Raw genomic sequence first — 15,428 nt, forward strand, 5'->3', positions numbered from 1 at the left:
GCTGGGCTGTGGCATGTGGTTTAACCTCTTGCTGTTTTTTTTCAGATTGGTATCAAAGCAAGATACTCCCCTTTCTCAAGGGAAGGGAAAGATGTAGAAGATGCATTCACTCCATGGTGGTGCTGGCCTCTTCCAGCATCCACAACCAGCACCACTTCCCCAATAGTGAAAGGAAGTGGAGCTCTGGGGCTACAAAGCAGTAGGAGAGCAGTTTCGAAATACAAAGCTGTGCTCCCTGCCAAAAACACTGGCAAAGCCAACAGCGCTGACATTTAGACAAGAGCTTCCAGCATCTGTTTTTAGGGAAGGAGCTTGAAAGATGCTTTCGCTGTTGACACAATAAGGAAGAGCAGCAGAGATATTGCCTTTCCTTGGAGTGAGCGACCAGGAACCCTTCCATTGCAGGGGACAGTCACGCTGCTGGAGGAAGAACTCTCCTAATGCGTATAGCTCTGGTCATGCGTATGCCTTGGATAATCCCTTGGATAATCCCTTGGAAATCCCCAGTGTTAGCAAGCACTGTAAGGGTTGGGTAGTATCCTGCTGCCAGGTTGTGTAAGGACTTGGATGTGGTCTCAGGAGCCCCGTTTACAGGGCTGTTTAGCTAGGCTCAGGGTCTGAGGTGCAGCCAGGGAGGGCACTGTGAGCGCTCTCTTCAAAGTTCAGCTGAGTCTGTGACAGGAGGCTAAAGTGGCTTCACTGACACTGTGCCTTCTACACTCAAATTGCTCCTGTCCAGCCCTGGGAATAGCAGGAGCTGCTCAAAGACAGAACTGAATCTGCACTTCAGATATTCCTGCAGATTCTCTGCTGCATCCTGCCTTGTGTCATTATTTATGCATGGGCAGTACAAAAGTAGTATCGAGGGGGCTACTTGGTAGACACTTTGCAGAAGGATAAGTGGAATTATGAGGATCAAACTCAAATGGTAGCTGAATTGGAGGGCATGGTCTTGGGTTCTGCCTCAAGCTGGGCTCTAAAACTGGGATGAAATTTTGTGCAAAGCTTTTTTTTTAGACTTAGCCTGTTAAGTGTGTTGGGTTTGGTACAGCCATGCCTTCAATTTTAAAGAAGAGTCTTCAAATATAGTGAAGAGTTTTGGCCTATTATCACCTTGTGAGTAAATTAAAATCTCTTCCTTCTTATTGTTGAAACATTATCTTAGAGAGACTAGGAGTGAGCAACTGTGTATTTCCTTCTGACAGAAGTGTCTTTTCTAGCTGATGTTTCTTTTTTGCAATCACAATGTTTCTTTGTGGTATTCCTGCCTTGGAACATAGTCATAGGTCTGGTAGAGATTGTAATTTTGACTAGAGAGGGATCCAAGTCATGAAGAAGAGTATACACAGCATTCACAGCAGTGATTACAGTACTGTGTAGACTGACCTGAGCTGGCATTAAATTAGATCAGATTCCAAAGCTGCAGACAGAGCCTCCAAACCATCCCTGCTTTGCCTGTAAAGCCAGATAAAGCATTTCCTACCTTAAGTTCCTTGTTGCTGAAAATAACTAGTTTAAAGGTACCTCCAGTGTTTCTCTGCTTCACTGAAGTCAGTCCTGTGGCTTTAGCATCAATGTACTCTGAGAATGCACACTATTGCTGTCAACAGTATCTTTCCTCAGGTTTTTCTGGCAGTAGTGGAATGGTGCAGGTCGCTTACTCCTACAGCTGCCTGCATTTCTGTTCCTGTACTGTTGAGTCCTGCCCAGAGCAGATATGCAGAGTGGTGTTTGGATCCTGTGGTTCTGATCAAGCCTTTGCAGGGGCACAACTGGAGACCATAGTGTAGTGCCACAAAGTCTGGATATGAATCCAAGTATGAAATTCTCCAGCACTGAGTGGATTTGCTTCAATTGCCCCGATCTTACCTGTTAGCTTTACAACCCCGTCTGCTGTTTCAGCTCTGCTGTGTTGTGCAGCATCCAGTTTTGTAGGCAGGTGGTGCTGGTCTGTTAGCAGTACCCATATGGCTCTGGAAAGGCACAGCAAACTCCCTGACACAGATGTCTTCCAGGCAGTCTAGTCCCCAGCTGAAGGCAGAAAAGCGGTGGGATTTGTGGTAACTGTTGTCATCTCATACTATTCACAGAGCTCTGAGTGCAGCCTCTCTGCTTTCCCTGCAGGTGGCAATGTCATGGATTCCGTGAAGAAAACGAGGCAAGATGGATCAGAAGTTACTGAAAGACGTAAGGAGAATATTTTTTATTTTGAAGTCACACACCAAAAATCCCAGAAATGGATTTTTGTAAGTTTTGTAAGGGACTGAATGCTGACCAGGGGTCCAGAACTAAATACTGCACCTGTCCCTGGTCTCTGTTGAAGTCAGAACAAGGAATAGAACTGGGCAATGTCAGACATTTGGACACATGTAGCATGAGCTGGTTGTTTAACCACAGGTGATTGCCATGTAGTAACATTTCCAGCCAGTAGTGCAGACATTTGGATTCTTCTCCTACCTCTGATATGGCCTGTGTGGCCCAGAAAATATTCTTTAGATATCTTGTTTGGCTGTGAGTAAAACAGAGGATAAATTTCCTGATGGCATTATGGGAATTAGCTAGTAGGAGGTTAGTAAGGGGTCTGACCATGGACTTTGCTGTTACAGCAATGGCTGTGGTTCAGAAGCGTCAGAAATAATACTTCCATGTTTTACAGGGATCTTGTAAAGAAAAAGTCTTTCATGACACTGATGTTCTTAGTTACTGTAGAGTTAGACAGGCCTGCAAACAAACACACAGCATTGTGTGCTAATGAGAGTGCAGCCCCTAGGCAATGTGATCTTAAGGAACTTTTCTTTAAATGAGTCAATCTTCTTTGAATGAGTCATGCTCTTCAATGGAAATTAAGTAGAGCATTGGTCTTGTTTGGCTGTATTAATATGCCATTACCTCTGCACCCTTTTCTTTCCTCAGTTATTACAGAGACGGTAACCACAAGACTGACATCCTTGCCACCCAGTAAGTAGTTGTCAGACATTACGTTACTTCTGCTCAGTGTTCTGTGCCCCTCCACGTGATTTAACTGCATTATTTCTGTAAATTCCTGGGTACAGCAAGTCTGAGTGCAGAAAGACTTGCACCCAAAGAGAAGCTATTTTCAGAAATGTCTCTCCCAGAATACTTGTTAGTGGAGAGAAGTAGTATGTGGGGAGCCATCAGGGTATTGTTAGAAACAGAGCTGCACAAAAAAGTCCACTAAGACTGGTAGACCAGACTCTCCAAGGGCTTAAGCCCAGATATAGGGTCTCCAGTGGTGACTGTCTTTTGGGAACAAGGGTCAAAAGTGATGGGTCTGCAGCCTCCACTGCTGGGGCTGCAGTATATTTCCTTGTCATCTTATCCAGCTGACAACAGTGAGTGAATCTTTTCAGGTAATATCACATATCATGGGCGATTTCTACCTCTGCAGGGAAGTACAAGTACCAAGTAGGGAAGAATCCTACATGCTCTTTATACTACTGTATTCTTGATTAGCTTGCTGCAGCTGGGTTGGAAAGGAATTGCACTATCTCATTTATGATGAGAGTTAACAGGAACATCCTTCAGTCCATGTATGGAGCAAAACTTGAATACAGACTTGCTGGGTCTACAGTGTGAATCGTTATGTGCTCTGCCAAGACATTTCTCTGCAGTTCTGATGTCTCACCAGACATGAAGCTATGCTTGTAGTGAGTGTGAGGACAGCTTTGGTTACCTCCTGCCTTGCTCTTCTTACCCTGAGAGAATGTCTCATTTTGTGCTCATCTCTTCCAGAAGGAGGGAGCAGCAGTGGGCTCAAAACATCATCCCACACTGGAGGGAGCGGAGTGGAAAAGAGGTCTTACACCCATAGCAGCAGCTATGTGACTTCAAGTAAGGAATGAAGACATTGCACAGTGATGAAACAGAGAGCGAAGGCAGCAGAAATGGTCTGAGGAGAGATTCAGGGCAGGGAAGTAGGATGAGCCAGAGGTAAGGAAAACAGGGTATATGAAAGTAGAAGTGGCAAACACGCAGAACAAAGGTATTCCTTCCCTAGATCTGGGTGTGAAGATAGGTGAGTAAATGGCAAAATTCCCATTTTCCACAGGGAAAGCTTGGTTTCAGGAGAACAACAGCAAAAAATGCCATTCCCACCATTGTTAAGAAGTCATTCAGAAACCAAATTTCCCTTCTTTCAGGATTTCCAAATCACAATCTTTCTGACCATTCTTGTTCAAATTACAGTTTTGATTAATCTTTTTGTTGATCTTGCTGAGGTTAGAATATCATTAAAGAATTTCCTAGAAAATATTTTCTTGTGCATGTGTGTCCATGACGTTAGCACTTTCAACAGTATGCCAGATTTTCAGGACATGCTAAATCAGTAAGTGCTGTGTACTCCATAAACTCAGGGTTTTTCTCTAACAGCTTTCTTTGCCCAGCTGTTAGATTGTCATAGTAAAGGCTTCTGAAATATAAGCTTTCTAGCCAGGTTTCTGGCACACCCCTCTCTCTGTCCCCAGTGAGATAGACGGTATAACTATCTTTGTAGAAAACATCCTCCATGCTTCAAAAGAGCTGACAAACCAAAGAGAGTGAAGTTTGGAAGCTCAAGAGCAAAATTAGCCATACGCAATAGATCTGACAGACACCTCCATACCAATTACAGGCCAGAGTGTGGAATCATTTTGCCTCAGGGTAGATGTGAAGTAACTCCAGTGAAGATGTCAGTCTAATTGTCTGGACTAGCACCAGTCTGAGAACTGAACGCAACCTTGCAAACAACTCAGATGACTGTTCGGGATTGCCATCTTCCTTGTTATCTCTTTTCAGTGTGTGGAGGAAAAGAAAGGAATCTGAGATAATGAGTTCTTTAGAGATAATGAGTTCTTGAAGTTTCACAGACCGTTTTCTAATGTCTGCTTTCCCACTCTGCTTGCAGAATGCCTCTAACAGAGGCCTACTTGTCACAGTAGTTCTGCTGAATTACGTGGGAAAGTTACAGAACAAAACAGGGGAAAGTTTGCAAGAAAACACTTTGTTGAGGTTATAAGGGCACAGTCTTTTTGCAGGAGCAGTAAACAATACCCAGTCTGATCCTGCTGTCAGCATGGATATGTTGTACTTTATTACAGGGCTACCTTTTTGCTGTACTCTGATCATACTCCAGCATTAGATTTCATAGAAGAGTATGAACGCATTAGTTATGGCGGCTCAGTTCTTTCTCCCACAGCACTGATGTGAATTAGGAGGTAAATTCTTTCCTCTGTCTAAATACAGCCACTAATAACCTCCACGCTGCCTTGGGCCTGACGCAGACCTCCATAACTTCTCCAGAAAACGAACTGACTAAGGCATGACTAAGTGAGAGTGTGGATAGCTGCTTTGGGAGGGAAGTGGACTCATCTCTGCTCTCCTTTATTTCATGAACTGTATCCTTCAGCACTATGAGTTTGGTTTAACAGTCTCCCAATTTCTGTGGCTTGTGTCATTTAACAACGGAGTTTACAGGTGAATCTGTGTCTGAACTAAAACCCAGCACCATCCAGAACAGATTTATTCCTGCTTAGGGGAGGTGGCTCATTCATTCCCCTAGGCCAAAACCTGCTGTCATATATATCATTGACAATATCTTTTTCTTGAAGCCACAAAGATAACCAGTACTCCTCTCTGCACTGAATATTGAGAACTCAGGACATCCAGAGCGTGCATCCAGAGCATACCTTCAGTTTGCTGAGGGCATTTTGTTTTGCCTATAGGTGGAAGTGGTAGATTGAATTCAACATCGTCATCCTCTGGCTACAGACAAACCCAGTCTCCCAGCTCTACTCTCACCAAATCACCTGGCTCAACATTTGAAAGAAAAACCTATGTCAACCGTCATGCAACATATGAAGGTATCACAGAACATGCCATGGAAAGGAGGCAATGTGTAGTGCACATTGTGAGGTCGCATTAATGCAGGATTGTCCCAAACAGCACAAGAATCCCATTGTGGTTTTGCTAGGAAATAAGCCATCAGGGACACATTTTAATGATTAAGTCCTATTTATAGTAATGCTCATTCCTAAAAGGAGTTCTGGCACATTTTTGTTGAAAGACATTAGCAGCTCTTTCATGTAATCCTGCATAGCTCTTTTTTAAAATGGAAATGTTTGTTGCCCACTGGGATTAGACAGTTACCAGGAAGACATGTTTTTAAAGCTTTTAATGATCTTGTGCAAAGTATTAATGAGCATCTTTCTGTTCTTTGCAGGGAGCTCCAGTGCAAACTCTTCTCCTGAGTTTCCCAGAAAAGAGATTGGTATGTTCTTTTTAGAGCTGTTCCTTTGAACATTATGGCAAGGCCATGTGAGTTGGTGACTACAGTGGCTTTTTGCACATCGCTGTGTCTTGCTCTACCTATGCTGCCTCTGTATTGCGCAGCCAGTACAGCTCCATGATTTCGGAAGAGTTACTTGGGATTTACATTAACAACTGACAGCAGAGTCTCTAGCTGATACATATTCAAACAGAGGGTGCATACCATATATCTGCTGCCCTCAAGTGCTTTTGTGACACTCTCCATGTGGCATTAGACACGGACAGGAGAACATAGATATGGGATGCCTCGTAACATTTCTTCCCCTCTGCACCCATAGCTGAGAGAACAACTCCAAGCAAGAAAGCCCAGACAGGATTTTGAGCCATTGCTGGATATACTTACCCAGTAGCTCTTTTCTAGGTTTCAACATGTTTATATGGAAAGATGAACTGTCTCTCAAGTGATATATTCTACACTGAACTTTGTCAGCAGGTATGAGTTTGCCCTGTCCAAACTCTAAGCTACTGATTTTACTCAGTGCAAATAGTGAAAAATATGGTCAGGCCATCTTTCTGGCTCAAAGAGGAGGCAGGGTTTCGAAGTGTCCAACCTTGGCTGGTGCGCTAAACAGGCCTATTGGCTTCCTTTTGGCCAGTTGGAATGGGAGATCACCGTTTATGAACAACATTTATGTGTACAAAAAGAAAGAGCAGTTGGTCCAGAAATGCTAAAGGTGCTAGTGATTCTTTAAGACACTTTAAAGCATAAAAGTGGCCTGGTAAAAACTTGAAGCATTCAGTTCCCCCAGCTGTGCCACAAGTAGAGGTTACTGTCTGAGTCTGAGCACTCTAAGAAAGATCTATGTGTTCATTTTCAGTGAGGTCACAGACAGTAAAGCCTAATACTGCTTTTCTTTCATTGCTGTTCACAGCATCTGCCTCCACAAGAGGGAGAAGCCAAAGTCGAGGTGAGTGATACTGTTCTTTTAGAAGCCTCCATTGCTTTCTGCAGTATGATTCAGGCTATGTTAAATGGACCTATTCTGTAGCTGGAATCAACCAGTTTAAGTGTAGAGCAGTCAGATGAGGTATGTGGTTTTACACCACTGCAGATGTGAACCATTTATCTGTAAGCAATTGCTTAAACAAGTTTGGTGTAAAAATTGACCTTAGCGAAGATCATGGTGGTTTGGACTGTGTCAGAAAGGAGGATCTACTTGGGTACCTGGACATCTGGGGGCATAGGACACAGGCTTCTGTCTTGTCTGTTCACTACCATAAACTCTGTCCATCCATGCTCTGTGACCCACCTCTTGACATATTTACAGTAATTGTATTCATGTTACTCCTACTGCAATCTATCTTGCAAACCATAAGGCCATACATACCCCAAAATGATCTTATGCTGGTAGTAGAGAGGTGGTGAGGAAATTATGGACTTGCTGTGGTCTGTTTAGCCAGCTCACTGTACAGCTCTGCATTAAGGCATTCAGCTTCTCTAATAATTTATTAACAGTGTTGGGGAAAGAAGGATTATATTGGTCTGTAAGAGTGTAATATCTGTTCCCAGTTGCTTGAAGAGGAAACTATAATGTCACTTTATCCAAGTTTATTTTAGCAGTGGATATAAATCAAAGTGTGCTCTTGCGCACTTCTCCTGGAGAGTATCACAGTTTCCAATTATTCTACCTCAGATCTTCACAGCCTCCTCTAGCACACTACATACCTGAGCTCCCAGCAGAACTAGGCCATACATAATAAAACAGACACCAGAGAATCAGCTCCAGCTTCTCATATTACTTCAGAAAATAATTCCAATCCATCAGCTTCTCCACATGAATGCCAAAGCTAGTGTTTCTTTTATAGTGCATGCACTGTCAGATTTCATCTTGAGTAGCATATATTGCATGTCCTGGCTGGCCAGTTTGCTTGTGGGTAGCAAGCTTAAAGGCTTGCCCCAGCCAAATCACATTAACTCTATAGTCTCTTGTGCTGGACAGTAAAAGTCAGTAATAAAATCAAGTACCTAGCGAGAATGTTGGCTTAAAACTGGCCTGGTTACATTCAGTGAGTCAAAAGACAAGCCAGCAGGTTGTAAGAGACTAAATCATACAGCCCATTGTAGAGATGACAGTGTGAATTTTACCCAAGTAAATTCCCAAGTAGGGATTTTGTGTATTTAGTAAGCTTCTTTTGGCTCTCTCAGTTTTTGTCCAGAAGGACAATAATAATAATAATATTTGTAGTGAGTGAGAATATCGATATGATTGAGGACTGCATAATTAGGCCTTGCGTATGTCTGGCAGTAGCAATGTTATTGACTTCAACGGAGGCTTTCAATGAGTAAAATATGGCTGTCTGGAATTAAAAGTATCAAAATGTGACCCCAAAACAAAAAGTCACCCAAACAAATTTACAACCAATCCACATGGGCCACGTGTGCTGCTCAAATCAAGCAGCAAGACAACAAGATGGAACACAGACATAAAGAAGGAAGGAATTAACTTCAACCTAAATATTAATTCCCAGCCCAAGACATAAATGCATCTCACTCTATATTCATGATCTGCTTTTTCTCTTCCCAGAGAGTGAAATACGGGTCCGACTGCAGAGCGCATCTCCCTCTGGCAGATGTAAGTGCCATGGATTTTATTCCAGGGGGATCAGATATAATATAGAGGGTGTTGTTGCTCTGGGTGTGTCTGCAGCGTCTTTGGGACCCAATCTTTATGATGACAGCAGCATATCATTCTTTTTTTCCTGTTAAGAATATTCATTTGTCTCCCCTTTTTGAACAAGGAAGGATGCTGTGGGTTAGATGGCGGTCTTGCAAGGATGTAGTTGTACTTAGTCCCAGAAATGAGGCCTTGAAGCTTTGTTATTAAGTGGCATCCCCAGAAAGTACAGCTTCTTGGACAGGTAGATTCTACTGAGTGGTTTAGTGTGGGTAAGATTACAGATCAATGAAACAATGGCTTTTGGGTGAGCCTGGACACTTGCTTTTCTTTCCAGGGACAGAGTTGGATGATGTGAAACGTTTGCTGAAAGGAAGTCGGTCAGCCAGCTGCAGCCCTACTCGATCGCCATCAAGTACTCTCCCGATACCGAAAAAGGCTGTGGTGGAGACAAAGATGGTTACTGAAAGCTCTCAGTCAGGTACTTGGCAGAGGATGGTTAGCAATGCTGGAGCCATTCCAAATATTATTTGCCATAAAAATACCCAGTTGCTAAGAACAACTGAGTAAGAATATATGGTCTCTGTCCCAGACAGTGGTGGCAATACAGAAAAAGGGTCAGAATGCTGGAGGGCTGTCCAGATGTTGACCTAACAAGAGCCATCTTGGTAGCTTTCTAGTGTCTTGTCTGATTTCCTTAAAAGTAAGCCAGTTCATGCTGTCACCAGCTTTAATTCAGAGGCACTTCTGGCAGAGACAAAGAGCTCTAAACAGATATGTCTTAAAGTGATTTGATCTCTTATCTCCAAGCACGATGGAGATAGCACTGAAGACAACATTTGGGTTATTGTTTGATTTATTTGCCACACCACATGGTTCAGAGATCACTAGAACTCGATAGTAATGTAGTACTTAAAACACTATAACCAGCTTTTATTATTTATAAGCCTTACCACAGGGCTTGAGGCAGTGGTATTCACATTCACTCCACTGCCTTCCACCAGTATCTAGGAACAAGCAATACCTTTTTTTCTTGCACATGGCTCAAATCCTGTCCAAAACTTGGAATTCTACTCCAATGCACCAGTGAACAAATCAGAGCCTTATGTGGGAAGTAAGTCATATGTTGCATGGGCCAGGATGATTTATTAATAGAATGGCGGACCGAAGTGTTTTATTCTGGTATCATAGCATCTACAAGCAATGAAATCTCTTCAAGGTGTTTTATGAATGATTATGCTATCATGTCAATCTTTACACCACTGGTTAAAAATCAGCTGGGCTGTAATCAGCTGGCATTTGAGATCAGTTATACCATGTTAACCTGGAGTCATTGTGTTGACTCCACTAGGGTAAAATTTAAGGCAGGTGAAGTTTTGTGCCATGTAAACCTGCAATGCATGCTAAGCCTGGTCTCATTGAAAACTACTTCTGTTTGTTTGGTTTTTTTACAGTGTCAGGGACATACGATACAACCATACTGAATACTGCCCTCCCTTCATATATGTGGTCCTCCACCCTGCCTGCTGGGTCTTCCCTTGGTGGTTATCATAACAGCTCTTCCTTGATCAATGCTATGTCTCACTCTACAGGATCAGGTATGTTCCCTGGACTACCCAGGCTTGAAGGATGTAATTTCACTGAAACTGGGTCAACAGCAGTGCTTTTTTTTGCACAGCAAGAAGAACTAAAATGATGGAAGAATCGAGATGTCAGGGGACATGCTTGAATTTTCTCTGGTTTTCTGTAACTTGCTGCTCTCTGCTTCTACACTGACTGTATTTGAAAGTCCTTCTTTGTGAGAATCTATTGTCCTGACTGCCTGATCTGTTGCTAAACTTTGGTGATAATTTTATCAATACGGTCATGCTCACGTTCCCTATCAAAACTAGTTTTAGACTCTAGTCGACATTGGATCATCCTGGCCCATTGTAAGAACTTCAGTCCTCATATATTAAAGATGTGATTAGTAAGTGCTGAGCGTGCTTCTATCTCGCAAGGCACACTTCTAAATGCCAAGGGTGCTGCATTTCCCAACCGCAGAGAAAAAACGCAGGAAACTTTATGGTAACATACTATTAAAAGCTTTGCTTTCTGATACAGTCTCACGATTGCAACTTGTCTGATGTAGGATTTTCTCCCCTTTGTCAGTTCAGTAAAAGAGTGGTGTGGTGTGAAAATGTTTAAGATTTTTCCTCTGTGCAATTATTGTGCATTTTTACTAATTGCATTTCCAAGTGACTCTGACAATTTCTGTGACTGTGCCACTGACCTTTGGGTGCTGGATTTCTGATTCCAGAGAAGTAGTAACATTTTACCTCCTCGTTTTGTAGTTTTTGGTGTTCCAAATAACCTGGCTCCCAGCAATCATACTCTGAACGCAGGCCTGAGCACTTCCTCTACAGGTCAGATTTTTCTCTTCTTCCCTTCACAATTCCACGGTCAAGGCAGACAAGTACACTCTGTTTCTCTTCTGTGCCTCATCTCAGTGTCAGCAGCTTGTATGCACGTCCCAGTTATTCATTGGTTGTGGTGGATTTATTCTGAGTTGGCCCTGTATAGTTGGTGTTACCTCCTGGCTATTTTTGTCTGGGAGGCAGGGAAAACTAGAGGATTTCTAAGGAGAATAATTTATCTTTTGAAAGACAGCTGTTAGGACAGCCTGTTTCTTCCCTAGAACAACTCAGGGTAATGTCTTAAAAAATAAACTCATGTGTCAAACTCCATAAAGGCCCACTGGTCCTCTGTCAGTTTTCTCTGTAAATTCCCTTTGATTTATCTGGCTCATGGCTTCTGGAAGACTCTCTTCAATGTCACTGAACCACTTCCTTTCGGTCACATACACTATGTCTGCACAGCACAGTGCCATCATGCAAGGTCTCTGACTGGGCCTGCAAAGAGAGCAGGGTGTATGAGAGTGGTCTGTACACTGCACTAATATTGCCACACTGATTCTGTTACCAAAGGTGCCACCTTCCAAGCCATTTGCTTTTCTCTGGACAGTACTTTGACACATACTGTGTGCAGTTATCTCCTTAAATTTCCCAAGCGCCCCACCTGCAGAAATGTCCATGCAGCCATGAGAGTGGCTTCACATTCTATCTTGTGATAATTTTAAAATGGTCACTGTTATTGTCCTGGGCCAACAATAACTTATACAGCAAAATGATCTAAGCAAAAATACAATTTGTAAGGAAAATCTTTGAACAGAAGTGCTTAGGCCAGTGATGACTCCAGCTAGCTGGTGAATTTTCTTGGGAGAGGTTGTCATTATTCTCATAAGTCTGGTTTTGTTTTTAGCCAGAATACCACCTGCACTACAGGACTCCTATAACCCCCCTTGCGATCTTTTTCTTTGCAGTGTTTGGAGTTCAAAACAACCTGTCTCCAAGCTCTTCAGCCCTGAACCAGAACGCTACTGCAGCCTCTGCAGGTCAGCAACAGTTTAAGCCTGGAGAAAGTGTGAGGGTCACCAATGTGTGCTGCCTCCTCCCACCTCTACTATAGTGACTAAAAAGTTCATATTGACAGAGACTCCTGCATTACCATCTTCTTGTGGGGAGCAATGTGGTATGAGGGGATATTGAGGAACATTTCCTCTGCTTTGCATGTGCAGGGATAGCTCCCTGTGCTATGTAAGCACTAGATATTCGCTTGCTGGGGGAGCCCTTGCTTGTTTGAGTTGTCCTAGGTACCCTGAATAAGAAAAGATTTTTGAAATGGTGTTCAGCCCAAGGCTGGTCTGTGTAGATACCTTGTTATCCTTCATCTCTTCCATTCTCTAATTTCTTCATTGCAGCATATGGGATGAAGAACACTTCTCAGAGTAACACCGTGGCAAGTACTGGTGTGTCTGCCTCAGCGGGTGAGTGTGTCATTCACAGTTGTTTAGGCATGGCCTTGTAAGGCATATCATGATAAAAACAAGTTAGAGATTCAACCAGCTGTGTGACACTAATGCCTGGCTCCTCAGGAGCATGACTTGTCACTAACCAAGTCTCATACCAGTACCTTTCTGAAAAGAAAGCAAATGAGCCAGAAGCTAAAATGAGCAAATGAGATGGTCTGATTCAGATCTCTCCCACTCTGTGGTAACTTGGATGATTTCATTGCAGCTGTTTCTGCGCAACAGGCAGGTAACTGGATAGAAGATCGCATGTGTGAAATTGTGCTTCATTTGAAGCCAAAACACATGCAAGGTTGATTTTAGACATCATTTTGCAGTAGTACCAGCCTCAACCAGTCAAAAATCAAGGAACTGATTTACACATAATCAGAATATTTTTTTTAATGAAAGAACCTGAGGTCTTTCTACTGACTTTTTGTCCTTGAACAATTTGGATTCATCTTTTCCATCTGGCTTTTGCAACTGAGAACAATAAATTAGTCTTTTTTTTGTGTGTGTGTAAGGGAAGCCAAGTTTCTTTTGCAATCCAGGGACTCCCAAAGATGAGGCTTAAAAGTAGATGTGAATACCACAGAAGTTATGATAACTTTTCTAACACAGGTTTACTCCAGGTTGATGCTAGAGCAATGGAATAATACCATTCTGGTTGTTTTGATTTTCAGTGTGTCAATTTGTGTGCAAATTCAAGTATACTGTTCCAGGCATATTTGATACTGCCTGATAGCAGAAGGATGACCACACTGATGTTTTGAGCCTTGTTTGGCCTGGGCCAAACCTCAGTAAGCTACAGTTCAATGCCTCATAGCCATGCCTGGCTCTCAAGGATATGGAGTGCTTTGTGCTTGACAGAGTAGGTCTGCTAAAGGTGCTCCTCAGCTTGAGCTGTGCTGGCTCTGATAACCCTTGGATGTCTCTCTCAGACTGAGTTTCTATGATTCTATAGTAAGTGTGTTTGAGAAGCAAAGAGGTCATTGAGCAAATAATTTCTATATGTAATTGATTCCAGATGCTCTCCGTTTTTGGTAGCGGTCACTCCCCTGCTAGTGAATACACATCTCTAAAGACATTTAATGACACACACTGCTCTCCTCTTAGCTTCAGTAACCAGTGTGTCTCTTACTGGGTGTTTATAGTAGTGGCAACCCCAATCACAATGCAAGTACCTGTTTTAATGAACAAAACTGCTGTGGCTTGTAGTTATGACTCAGTGGCCCACGCTCATCTCCTCACCTTTCCCATCTTTTACCAATATTCCAGGGGGAACTGTTTTGAGCTCCCAGGGAGATGATATTCTGCGCAAAGACTGCAAGTTCCTGCTGCTGGAGAAGGAGAATGCCCCAGCAAAGAAGGAGATGGAGCTTTTGATCATGACAAAGGACAGTGGCAAAGTCTTTAGTGCCTCTACCACTGGGCTTAATGGAGGTAACTTCTCTTCTTTGGGACACGTGGATAGGCTGAGGGCAGAGAAATAGAGACCGATCATAAGGGGAGTTCTGAGTTCAGGACACTACATCTGACTCCAAGCCTTGCAATCCAATCAAGAAACTCTGGCAGGCAGTTAGCCTTTAACTATGCCAGCTGCAATCTAGGTCTAGCTTTTGCATCTGAAGCTCTAGAGTTTGCCTTGGAAAATTTCACAAAGCTCAGAAGCTTTGAAAGCAAAAAGCTAGATCTGGTTTAAGCAGGCAGAGCTATTGTGTCTTCCCAATAAAAAATGTGCCTTTTGCCAATGAATCAAAGTAGGCCTGATTGAACTTCTGGTATAATGTTTTTAATTACATTTGGTTCTTGTTCAGGATCCTTTGTAGAAGACACCTTGAAGAAAGAGAAGCAGGGATTTTCCTCCTCTTATGCTACAGATACTGGCCTAAAATCAGATGCAAATGGTAAGAGTTTGTCCCTGTGGAAATGCAACAGACCTTTCTCCTTCTGCCTCCATTACTATCTTTCCCTTTCAAGCCCATGCTCTAAGTTTAATCATGCATATAAAGACTATTAAACCCTCTTTTTCTGCTATTAAAACAGGAGGACTGAAATCTGTGCCAACAAGGGACAAAGCAACCTATGCAGGTAAGTGATGCAATTCAGACATTCATTGAAAGAAGCACCAAAGCACAATATACAACAAAGCAATTGTCCTTGAGTGACATGAATCATCTCTGTGCAATGACATCAGACGGAGGGAATGTCCAGGAGGCTACTCTGTCTGTAATGAACAGAGCACTTGCCAGAGACATTGGTACCAGTGATTTGATTATGGATGAGTGGGCAGTTGGGGTATTTTTTAATTGCTGGGGAAAACTGGATAGCTGATAGGTGGTACAACTGCATCCTGCTACCAGGATAGATGTATGGGAAGGAGAGGGCTCAGACAGACCATGCTGGCTATTGCTGTCATTTATGGCTCAAAACTGTACAAAAAACTGACCCCAAAGGGATCACATTTTTCATCTGTTATTGTAAAACACACTGAGTGTTGTCCCCTGTTGGAATTCCTATTAGGAATGCTGTTCCCAGCTTCCACCAGGACTAGAATTACACCCACTGTGTGCAGAGTGGGATGTAAAGATTTTTCTCCATAT

The 15,428-nt window shown here is 42.8% G+C and overlaps 1 protein-coding gene across 1 annotated transcript in view; it reads left to right on the plus strand.

Moving 5' to 3' along the window:
- The first annotated feature begins 2,135 nt into the window (after positions 1–2,135).
- COL17A1 (collagen type XVII alpha 1 chain) overlaps positions 2,136–15,428 on the plus strand; it is a 38,612-nt gene continuing 25,319 nt past the window's right edge. Inside the window, exons 1-15 of the mRNA XM_014278421.3 lie at positions 2,136–2,187; positions 2,914–2,958; positions 3,754–3,852; positions 5,721–5,858; positions 6,218–6,265; positions 7,197–7,232; positions 8,850–8,897; positions 9,277–9,420; positions 10,394–10,537; positions 11,273–11,344; positions 12,301–12,372; positions 12,739–12,804; positions 14,104–14,268; positions 14,643–14,732; positions 14,872–14,916. Of these exons, the coding sequence (XP_014133896.2) occupies positions 2,136–2,187; positions 2,914–2,958; positions 3,754–3,852; positions 5,721–5,858; positions 6,218–6,265; positions 7,197–7,232; positions 8,850–8,897; positions 9,277–9,420; positions 10,394–10,537; positions 11,273–11,344; positions 12,301–12,372; positions 12,739–12,804; positions 14,104–14,268; positions 14,643–14,732; positions 14,872–14,916 (1,264 nt within the window). The remainder of the gene's footprint in view (positions 2,188–2,913; positions 2,959–3,753; positions 3,853–5,720; positions 5,859–6,217; positions 6,266–7,196; positions 7,233–8,849; positions 8,898–9,276; positions 9,421–10,393; positions 10,538–11,272; positions 11,345–12,300; positions 12,373–12,738; positions 12,805–14,103; positions 14,269–14,642; positions 14,733–14,871; positions 14,917–15,428) is intronic.

The sequence above is a fragment of the Falco cherrug genome, chromosome 9 (genome assembly GCF_023634085.1).
Source record: "Falco cherrug isolate bFalChe1 chromosome 9, bFalChe1.pri, whole genome shotgun sequence".
Classification (NCBI taxonomy): Eukaryota; Metazoa; Chordata; class Aves; order Falconiformes; family Falconidae; genus Falco; species Falco cherrug.